Source organism: Physella acuta, unplaced genomic scaffold, assembly GCF_028476545.2.
Source record: "Physella acuta isolate Inbredline_101_S28 unplaced genomic scaffold, ASM2847654v3 ptg001052l, whole genome shotgun sequence".
In the NCBI taxonomy this organism is placed as follows: Eukaryota; Metazoa; Mollusca; class Gastropoda; family Physidae; genus Physella; species Physella acuta.
Genome location: NW_026732569.1, coordinates 251,835 through 264,135, shown reverse-complemented (window position 1 = coordinate 264,135; position 12,301 = coordinate 251,835). Strand labels below are relative to the sequence as shown.

Below are 12,301 nucleotides of genomic sequence, written 5' to 3'. Positions count from 1 at the left end.
AAAATGTCATCCCACAAATACGTTTAAAAAAAATATCAAAAACTCTAAAAAAATGCTTAATTAATTAAAAAATAATACATTAGTTTATATGTATTTTACACAAGTAAAAATGGGAGACGTATATATTTTGTACAACAAATAAAATGAGAAATATAGTAGGGATAAGGATGTGAAAATTAACGTACACAGCCATAAAGTGATTTATGAGTGGAAGTTGATTACTAGATCTAGTAAAATAACCCAACTAGTATGCTTGTTTGTTCGTTTTTAACACTATAACTACTTCCTTAACTTCCAACAGTATGTGATTAAATAATTTAACACTATAACTATAACTACTTCCTTAACTTCCAACAGTATGTGATTAAATAACCCAAGTCTAGATATCATAATGTAGGCCAACTACTGCGTTCTAATACTGTCCTGTCTATTAGTACTAGTGTTGTCCTCTGTACTAATACTGTCCAATGTTCTACAGCTGTCCTGTCTACTAGTGTTGTCCTGTCTTCTACAGCTGTCCTGTGTACTAATACTGTCCAATGTTCTACAGCTGTCCTGTCTGCTAGCGTTGTCTGGCGAACTGTCAAATGTTAACAGTTCCGTGTTCTACATTTGCTGCCCGTGTACCAGTGCTTTCACCTACCAACCAGTGTTATCAATGATGCCCTCTAGTCCAGATGCCCTCTAGCCCAGATGCCCTCTAGTCCAGATGCCCTCTAGTCCAGATGCCCTCTAGTCCAGATGCCCTCTAGTCCAGATGCCCTCTAGTCCAGAAGCCCTCTAGTCCAGAAGCCCACTAATACAGATGCCCTCTAGTCCAGATGCCCTCTAGTCCAGATGCCCTCTAGTCCAGTGTTATCTCCTCTAGTTTATCCATATCACCTGGAGGCTGTGGGTACTCGGCTACTTTTGTTCTTGGTGCCATCTTTGCGCGGAACGCAAGCTAAACGAGTAAAAATGTGTAAAAAAAATGGCAGTTATAACCTACACAAAACCTTTTTATAGCAGGACACACAAAAAAATAACTTTAGTAGGACATTAGAAAAAATAACTTTAGTAGGACATTAGAAAAAATAACTTTAGTAGGACATTAGAAAAAAATAATTTTTGTAGGATACTAGACAAAATATCTTTAGTAGTACACTAGACAAAATAACTTTAGTAGGACACTAGAAAAAAAACACCCTAAAACCCTTGTGGTTTACTAGACAAATAGCTTTAAAAAATAAATATTCAAGTAAGAAACCCTGAGAAAATATCTGACATGTTTTTATTATTTTTGTAAATACATGAACCTAAAAACAGTTGACATGTATTGCTCCACAATGTATTTTAATAACACCAAACAAATAAATACTATGTGATATAGTATACAAATGCAAGAAGTAATATATAACCAAAAAATTCAGACAATCATAAATGTTAGATTGATACATCCAAAATTTCTGCTTATTTTAATGACAATTTAAATACACCCAAAACTTGCACCACAAAAATAATAACTCATCAACTACTGTTTGTCACCATCACAGAGTGTCACCACTGGGATCAGAGTGTCACCACTGAGATCAGAGTATCACCACTGAGATCAGAGTGTCACCACTGAGATCAGAGTGTCACCACTGAGAACAGCGTGTCACCACTGAGATCAGAGTGTCACCACTGACAGAGTGTCACCACCGAGATCAGAGTGTCACCACTGAGATCAGAGTGTCACCACTGAGATCAGAGTGTCACCACTGAGATCAGAGTGTCACCACTGAGGAGTGTCACCACTGAGATCAGAGTGTCACCACTGAGATCAGCGTGTCACCACTGAGATCAGCGTGTCACCACTGAGATCAGAGTGTCACCACTGAGATCAGCGTGTCACCACTGAGATCAGAGTGTCACCACTGACAGAGTGTCACCACTGAAATCAGAGTGTCACCACTGACAGAGTGTCACCACTGAGATCAGAGTGTCACCACTGAGATCAGAGTGTCACCACTGACAGAGTGTCACCACTGAAATCAGAGTGTCACCACTGAGATCAGAGTGTCACCACTGAGATCAGAGTGTCACCACTGAGATCAGAGTGTCACCACTGACATCAGAGTGTCACCACTGACATCACAGTGTCACCACTGAGATCAGAGTGTCACCACTGAGATCAGAGTGTCACCACTGAGATCAGAGTGTCACCACTGAGATCAGAGTGTCACCACTGACATCAGAGTGTCACCACTGACATCACAGTGTCACCACTGAGATCAGAGTGTCACCACTGAGATCAGAGTGTCACCACTGAGATCAGAGTGTCACCACTGAGATCAGAGTGTCACCACTGAGATCAGAGTGTCACCACTGAGATCAGCGTGTCACCACTGAGATCAGAGTGTCACCACTGAGATCAGAGTGTCACCACTGAGATCAGAGTGTCACCACTGACATCAGAGTGTCACCACTGACATCAGTGTCACCACTGAGAACAGCGTGACACCAAGACAAAAATCTCATTTAACCACATTCTTATAATCTGATCAATCAACCATACAATTTAGGTTCTATCAATTATCATCAACAGATCTTGAACTAAAAAAAAATCACCATCTCTGTATGAACTCTACAAAAAGTGTGTTCTTCAATTACACAACAAAATCACAGCCTGTATTTCTCTTACAACAAAATAAAAACCCTAAAGTTTCATTTCAATGGCTACTCACTTTTTTTTAATAGCACATGTCTGAGGTCACTGACCTTTTCAAACAAAACACAGGACTACTTTCTACATGCCACTGTCAGAATACTAGACTAAACTATTTTGATACAGCTCTTGATGCCTCACTGTTTTGTTTCCTTCATCAACAATTGTGAATGTTTTTCTTTTACAGGAACAACAAAGTAGATGGAATATCCAGGGGAGCTAATGCTATCTATGAAGAATTGGTCTACTTGGATTATCTTCTCCTTGACCTGCCAGTTCTTCTTCAGAGAGTGGGGCCTCGTTGTCTATGTTGAAGGTGGCGTAAGAATACGGATACTCTCGAACCTTTTGCCGAGACTTCCGATTTAGTAGAGCAAGCTAAGACAATAGACAAGTTTCATTTTCATGCAGGTTTTTTTTAAGTTTAACCATCTAAAAAATTTAATCTTTAAAAAAAAAAATTATTTTGGCACACACAAAAAAACATCAATTAATTTAATTTTCTATGCTTTATACAGTTGAATGAAAGTATGATTTTAGAGTCAACTAAAGTAAAAATGTAAATAAAAATAAACCACATCAATCAATTTCATGCTTATAAGTAGTCTAATCATGCAATGTTTGATAAACAAAACAAAATAAATAATGCATGAAAATAAACAAATGCCCCCAACATAGATATCAATAACCTAATAGAAATCAGTATACAGGAATGTATAGAGGTCATAATATATTATATGTAAAAGTAAAGTAATGCTCCCTTTTAGACCAGATGGGCCATGTGGCAGATGAGGTAGATGATAAGTTTCTTTGACCTCACTATATGAATGGATAGTGTGGTCAGCACTATGTCTAGTTGTCTTAACTTTCCCTAACATGTTACCTGGGTCTACTACAAAACTTTGAACTCACCATATGAATGGACAGTGTGGTCAGCACTATGCCTAGTTGCCTTAACTTTCCCTGACTTTTCAGCTGGGTCTTCTACAAAACTTTGACCACACCATATGAATGGACAGTGTGGTCAGCATTATGCCTAGTTGTCTTAACTATCCCTGACTTTTCAGCTGAATCTTCTACAAAACTTTGGCTCAAGATCTGAACTCCAGATTTGTATAAGTAATCAAGAGATGTACCATGCTGTTCCTTTGTTGCACTGTAGCTAATCATTGTATGGGTAGCTATAACCACTACCTGGTTAACTGAACCACTCCGTAATAGAATATCCAAACATTAAGCAGTTACAGAACAAACAAAAAAACTTGAACAAAGTGAAGCAAAACATGCTAACTTGTCAACCAAATGAATTATAAAAAGAGGCAACATAAATGTATCTAAATTTGTTGCGCAACATGCACCCAAATAAATACATATTTCATTTAAAAATAGTTTAAGGGGTGTAATTTTAAAAACTACAGCTTTTCTACCTTTTAAAACTTAATTACGAAAATATTTAAGCAATGTTTAAAAAATAAAAAGCTATGTCAATAAAATTTTCTCAAAAGCAATTAGCTAGATTAACTGTTTTAAAACTAATCATACCAACAAAATTATTTTAAAATGTTATCAGAAATTTGTCTAAAATTATTTTAATAGGCTACATAATTACATGTTCAGCTGATTAACTAGCAAATATAATTTTCCTACAGAATATTACTACTACCAATTTAAACCCAAACATGGTTGCTAGCTCCAGTTCATACAGTTTAGATATTTAGATTAAAATGTTCAATCAGAGTAACAGACCAAAATTTTAAATGTGAAACAAAAAAACTTTTGGCATGCATTAGAAAATGGAGAGATGGAACAAGGAAAAGAAAAATTTACTGACCTTGATTTCACTTGGTCGCAGTTTTGACAGTGTGTCTTTATCTACGCCAAATGCAATGGCATTCAGAGCTCCTACAAAGTGAAACAATTTTAAACTGCTATAAATTCCAACAAATTTAGACTGCAACAAAATCAAACAATTTCAGGCAGCTGCATTATTCAAGGTCAAACTTAACCATGTCAATACAGGTCATGGATACTTCAGTTAACCTAACATTCAGAGGAGTAAATAAAAAATACAATTGCTGCAAATGATCAGGTATGTTAAATTCTGATGTATTTGTTTGAGGGAGGGGTCAGCTAATTTTAAAATTCATCACAACTACATTAAGTGGTCTGGATTATAACAATGGCTACAGGTTTAGGGAACAAAAGAATTATGAATGATAAAATACAAATATTGTGTTACTGACCATGAAGTGGGGAAAATATTGAAGAGAGTAAAACCAAAACAAATATATGGTAGTCTGGTTCTATGGCATTCTGGACTCTGGAAGAACAAAGAAAAGATCATTTTAGTTACAATAGTAAACAAGTACTAGAGTTAATGTTCTTTGACACAGTAACAAGTGAAGAGTTAAAAATATTATTATTAAAATTTTAAGTAACTAATTTTTAATTATAATTTCTGCTTAACAAATTGATGAGGAGTAAAATAATGGACAAACCTGTTAATTAAAGGGAAAAGTGAAACAGCCAAATAAATAAATGGGTAGACTCTTAGTGGTTTGATATCTTCTTTCAGCAAGTGCTAGAGGGGAAGGAAAAATGAATTAATTATATTTGGATATTGTTTGGGTCTTTAATGTTCAATAAGGGTACAAACAGAAAGGTGGTCATTATTAAAATGATGTGGTCAGTTGATTATCACACATGTCAACTATTACAGGCCAGTAATTATACAGATGTGGTCAGCACTTCTCTAGTGTGGCTAGTAACTCCCCCATTTTTAAAGATCAAGAAGTTATGGAGATCCTTCAATGGTTTCTAGCTAGGGTATGTTTTGAGTGAAACCCTAAATGTTCAATGTTAAAAATGTTTTTGTTTTGGTATAATAAAGCCTTGTTATACTTGTATCTCTCTGAGACTACCAATCAGAACACAATCAACCAATTTAAAATTTGGCACTTGACCAATCAGAATAGACTTTACTTACATGTTGCCTTTCTGTGTCTGGGTCATATGTCCCCTCCCAATTGGATGCCTGGAATGCAATAGAAAATAAAAATAAATAAATGCACTATTACAAATTCATGTGTTGAATATTTACATATAGAAAATAAAAAAAATTAAATGCACTATTACAAATTCATCTGTTAAATATTTACATATAGTTTATAACTTGTACACATCTTTTATTTGACAAGATATCCTGACCTTTTGTCTGAGGCTGAAGATGATGTAGCCATAAGCAAACATCATACACAGAATGATGATGAAAAGTGGCCCATACCAGCTAGAGAAAAAACAAAAATGTACATTTTACAGAGTTGAAACACATGCATTCACAACAAACAACATTAATTTGTGGACAACTGCATTACAACTAACAGTATATATACTTACACACCAACTCTCCAAGCAAAATCCTCTACAATCCAACTAAAAACAAACAAAAAAAACCAAAGATTAGAGTTCATAATTTGTTTTTTTACAAAAATCTAAAATTAGAGTTTTATTTGAGGTTTAATAAAAATATTTTTTTTAATCAAAAATCAAATGTTAGACTATCCCAGAAGTTGGAAGGTTTAAAAACAGAGCATGACTCACCACCAGGCTCCAGCAGGTCCATAGTGGTCACCAGCAAAAGGTAAACAGGAAATCAGAAGTGGCACCAGCACACAAACAGCCAGGTACAGCCTGCATATAGATCACAGAGATTCTATTACCTTAAAAGTACTATCTAGCTCTAAGTACTAAGGGAATAGGAGTTCTAAAATAAATCTGAATAAAAGTAAATATATTTGACTAACACAAACTAATTCTTTAAATCATCACTGCCAAAAATAACAGCTAGCAGAAACCTTGCTCAAATAGTTATGTAATCACAACTGTCTCAGACTATAAAATTACCAGTTTTAGTTTTTTATTTAAACTCACCATTCAAATTTCTCTGTTGAAATTTGTTTGACTGCATTCATGAATAAATTAAAAGTAATGCAGGAAACACTCAGCAAAACCACCCAATCTGGGAATAAAAGAAACCGAACAATGTGGCTAAGACAACGGTGTTCCTAAAGGCAACACAGCATTTTGGCAAGATTAAAGATTAGCTGACACATGTGTACAAGATCACATTTTACATACTTAAAATAAGCAATTTAAAAAATGTACATTTTTAAAAAAAACATTTAGTTACCAAAAAAAGTTAGCCACCATCCTTGAAAATTACATACTGGGCCATCTTCAATGTCTGCACTCTAAAATATATTTTGTAAACCTTTAAGTTTTGTATAGAAGTAGTAAAACAAAGCTTTAAAACTACACAGATATATAACTGACAAGCAAGTAAAGATAGGAGATTTATGACAACAAATTACTTGTTTTTCCAAAAGGAAATTAGAAAGAAAAATCATTGTTAATAAACTTGGTTTTTTTCTTTAATTTTGCACATGAAAATACATGCACCATGGGAAGCTTTACAACACGAAGAGGTAGCCAATATGACACTATGAGTTGACTATACCATTTACACTCACCATAAGATAGCCTATACTGTCCAGCATTGCGGCTATACTTAGATACAGGATCAAGCGCTGAAAGATAGGTAAACCACTAGAATATTCCAAGATTGAATCAATATTCAACAAAGACATTAAATATTTCAATAAAGGTGTCACATGGGATTTTCAACTGCATTACCGTTAAAGAATTGTTTATAACTTGATACCAATTCATGTTAATAATGAAAATCAGTAGCCTAAAAATACTTTTTTTCTAAAAAGAAAAAAAGGAGGTTTTTATTCTAAAATTGCTTTGTAATGTGTTTTCATTTTTTCCCTGCTGTTGACATGAGTTAAGTTGTAATACATAAAATGTACAATGAAGTACTTTAGCCCATTTAAATATATGGCAAATAAAATATGCAGGGCTTAGTAATAGTTGTTTGTTGTCTCGTTAATAAAGTAATTATTTTTGCTTTTTTCAAGTTCATGATGAAAATTTGTGTAGCACAAAAGGGATTTAATTTTCTATTTGTGAAACAATCTTTTGGTTGGGAACTTAAATAATTGTATATACAATGATATGTAGTTTTAATTTTCCATATACTAAACCTAATGGATACACTGCTGATGGAAAGTGTATAATAAATATAAAGCATTAGGTCTGTAGGGTTGTACACAGTGGCGGAACTAGAAAAAAAGGGTTCCCCCGCAAAGAAAAAATTAGGGCCCCCTATATATATATATATATATATATATATATATATATATCTATATCCTAACTGAGTAATTTAGTCTACTTCATTGCAATATAAAACCATTCTGAGAGAACAATCCAGACAAATTTGGTCCAAACTCATCTTAAGCTAGAAATTATCATAAACACTTCTATACATGCTGGTCAAAAATATATAAAGACGTAAGCTTGATTCGTGAATGGTTTCTCGCGTTATGTTTATTCTTTTCATTTTTGGCTTTTATAATATCAATTTTGAAAACATTGATTTTTATGGCTATACCATTGTTTATTACGTCTTATTTAAATAATAATTCAGAGAATTTAATTGCTTTTTAATATACATAGTACAAAATATTTAAATGAGCTTTGTGGGCATCCCTATTTTAAAGAAGGGCAGTAAGTCATGGAAGTAGTGTGAATGTTTGCCTACCTTTCAAACTATAGCTCTTGTAGATTATAAAATATTTTTCTACGCAACAATCTCTGCTATAGTAGACCTTTTTTTTTTTTTTTTTTTTTACAAAACCACTTTTAAGATGCATGAAAAACATAATTTTTGAAAAACAAATTCATTGTTTTTTGGTCGGAACTGGGCCCCTAAACGTCCTGGGCCCCCCCGCATTGCGGGGTCTGGCGGTATGGTAGTTCCGCCCCTGGTTGTACATGAGTCTGTGTTATATTTGAAATTAAGGCAAATAAATGCTGGCAAAAAGATTGCGTTGTGTATAGTCAGACAAAGGTTCTATGCTGATCTTAACACTTCTGCCACATTTGTAAAGATTGGAAAAACTGACCTGAGCAAAGACAACATATCTCTTGAAAATCCAGATGATGCATATCATGAACAAACTGAAATACATTCAAACATGTGTCAACAGACTTATTAAGTATTTTTGTTCGTTTAATTAATGAATGAACAGAATCATCAAAATAAAGTTGTTTTACAAATTTTCAAAAAGTAAAATATTATAAACATTAGGTATTATTCACTAATGACAGCATAGATGGCATTATACATTTTGTGATGTGAGTGAATGGGGTAAAGAAATTGAAGCTGGTATGTTTCATAAAAATAATCTATTATTGTAAAAGAGGGGGGGGGGGGGGGTAAATCTGCTTTTTTTTTTACTGCATGAGACAACAGTGGGTAAGGGCTTAAATTGCAGATGCTATTTGAGGAAAACCCTCTTCTCTCTTACCATCCTATGAAAGACAAAGCTCCTGATGTTTTTCTTAAAGAAATAATCACATCCTGCAAAAGAAAATATTTTTGTCAATCATAGCAGATAATATATAATTGTTTAGCTTTATATCTATATCTGGTTCTAAACAGCTATAATTAAAAAATCAAAGCAACTAAAAATGCAAGTAAATTTGTAAATCAACCAGAAGCACCATAGACAGGAAACATTATTATGATTGTAGGATTTTTAGGCTCTTTAAATTTATTTTCATGCAAAATGTATAGAACATTATTATTCTTTAATTGATTGTTTTAAAAATGTCCTAGATATTATATTAAGCCCAGGGCCTATACACCTGGCCTATGCCACTGTAAATGATTTATCTAGTTTAGTTTAGTGCCTAATGAATGCACAGAATTGGCCCATTGATTAAAATGTTATTACTTGACTGGCTTATGCACATTTTTTTATTGTTGGGTAGCTCTGCTAATAATAATATGTCTAATCTACTAAAATTCTAGGCCAGCAGAGGTAAATTAACTAGTTTCATCTAGATCTAGAATTCTAGCTTCCCATACCACTCAAGTGAGTTAGGGAGACACCCACTTCCCTTTGTAACAGTATTATGTAGATCAAGAGGACTGCACCATAATAATGCCATTAACAAAAACTAATATTTTGCTTACTTTTTTATATGTTTACTTACGCACTTATCAGGATCATTAGGAAAACTAGAGCATAGAGAAGTAACATTCGTCATTTCACGTTCAAATAAGAATTTGGCCTAGATCTAGATCTAGATCTAGATTCCAGTCTAAATAAGTAAATATTCTGTAAATCAGGATGTTAAACCATTTTTTGTTTGGTACGATTTTATATTATTATAATATAATAGTATAATAGAATCTAGGCCTACAGATTTTTAGATTTAGATCTGGTATATATAAATATATATATATATCTAGAGACAGTCTAGACTCTAGATCTAGATCAAATAATAAATATATCTAGATCTAGGCCTATACAGTGGAATATAGATTACTAGAAATATAATAAAGTAGATTCTACTTTTTTACGATATCAATAATTGTATTGTAAACCACATTTTTGTGAAAAGAAAGGCCTAACAAAATATGTATTTAAAAGTATTTAGGCCTAAATACAGCTTAAAATTATTTTTGCAACGATGATTTAAAATATATTTATTTAGATCTAGATCTATATTAAAATTCAATATGGTTGATTTTTCTACAAAAATATTTAAATCAATTAATAAGTAAAATCAATTTATTTTTTTATTTGTTTATATTTTTTGTATAGCCATAAAAAGGCATAATGGCACGTAGACTCTAGATCTAGATCTAGATCTAGATCTAGATCTGAAAACATGGTGACTAGCCTACATAAAGATTAGAAGAATGAGGTCTAACTCGGTCTAAGAATGAGTAATTTTAGATATTTGCTAAAAACAATGAAATTAAATGATGAAATGGCGGGATTAAATTAATATAGGAATAAAAATGCCGATATAAAATGTAACTGTCGTGCTTTATTTTATTTTTATTAGCAGCGCCGGACGCGGATTGCTAGTAGTATTAAAGTACTGGGATTCTAAGTTATAAATATAAGTTTGTAGATCCTACATTAGTGTTAGAAACTAGATGTACCATCAGAAATAACATTTTGTTTTAATAATCAAAAGCATCATGACAATTACACATTTAAAGACTCAAGTTAAATAGGCATGTAGCAGTATCTAGAAACCCGGTACAGAAAAAGTATTCATTGGAAAGGGAAATAACATTGAGTTGACAATTACTTTAAAAATTAAGATAGTTATCTTTCTTTCGGAGTTTGTGTTTAATTTTTATTACTTTACGAGCTGATATGCCACGTATTAAACGCCGCTATTTAGATCTAGTTGTTTTATTTTCTACTTTTCAGTACTTCATAATTAGTGTTTTTCGACACTAACCTCCCTTCCGTTTCCCCTCCCCACCCCCACCCCCACGGTTTACGTGGTGGTGTCTCGCATGGTCCCCATGAAGAGAATTACATATATAGATTCTTTTGGAATAAACCTAATTAAATTCTAAATAGCATTTTTGTAAACTACAACAATATCTATAAATAACTTCACGTTTTTAACGAGTAATTCCCTCCATCCTCCATCGTAAAACATTTACTCAAAAAAATAAAATGCCCCACCCCTCCATAAAATAATAAAACACATTGCCTTACCCCTAAATTTATTCTTTTTCTATAAGAACGGGGAGTTTTTGCAGAATATTTACAAGGCTATGACAGTATTAGATATATTGACCACATTTTATAACCATTTGTACAACAACGAAAAATCTCCAAATAATTAATCACTTTTCAAATTGAAAATAAACCGGGAGTGATCTCCCCTAAACTTTCTCGAATATTCTCATATAAAATTACGAGGGATGGCAACTCAGGACATCGACAATATTTTTAATTACTTAAACTTTTTTTATAATAGAATAGAATCTCGTAAAAAAAAAGAATTGACACCAAGTGAAAAGTTTCCCTTTCAAACCTGACGGTCTATGGGGCAAGTGAAGTAGAGTTCACTTGTTTCTGTGACCTTGGCATGTGAAGAGATAGTGTGGTCAGCACTATGCCCAGCCGCCTTTACTTTCCCTAACAGGAGTTAGGTACCCATCAGAGTTGGGTGGACTCAGGGACGGTCTACTGACTTGAACTCGGATTCGAACTCGAGACTAAGGGGTTAGCAGTCCAGCTCTCTACCGCTAGACCACTCCGTCCCACACCAAGTGAACGCCTAATAAAATGTGCATAAAAGTGCGGGATATTATTAGTACTTTATAAATTTACATGCGTTTTTTTGAGAAATCGGAAATAGCGTAAATTAGTACTTCCGGTCAACGGAAATTCCTCAAAATTTGACAGAAGGTAGAGAATTAGATCTTTTACTTACTTGTGAAATTACATGCATCTATCTACAAAAGTACGCAAGTTGTAGGCTTTTGAAAAATTCAAAGTAGAAAAAGTACCACTTCCGGTTATCGGAAATCGCTCAAAAGTTGATCAGGATGTACGATTTTGATAAATACTTATGTATGAAATTTTATCAAACTAGCTGTAACGGTACTCAAGTTATCGTGTTTACACACAGACACACAGACAGACATACGGACAAGATTGCAAAATT

General features: G+C 33.5%; 1 protein-coding gene across 1 annotated transcript; it reads right to left on the bottom strand.

The window, feature by feature from the left end:
- Positions 1–585: 585 nt before the first annotated feature.
- On the bottom strand, positions 586–9,903 carry LOC131955074 (uncharacterized). Its single transcript, XM_059319027.1, has 14 exons — positions 9,809–9,903; positions 9,118–9,170; positions 8,713–8,767; positions 7,216–7,272; positions 6,876–6,936; positions 6,617–6,704; positions 6,287–6,376; positions 6,083–6,118; positions 5,894–5,972; positions 5,673–5,720; positions 5,185–5,267; positions 4,930–5,006; positions 4,518–4,588; positions 586–943 (listed from the first exon to the last, which is right to left on the bottom strand). Exons 1-14 carry the CDS (start codon positions 9,860–9,862, stop codon positions 845–847), a joined length of 951 nt encoding a protein of 316 aa, XP_059175010.1. The 5' UTR covers positions 9,863–9,903; the 3' UTR covers positions 586–844.
- Positions 9,904–12,301: the final 2,398 nt, after the last annotated feature.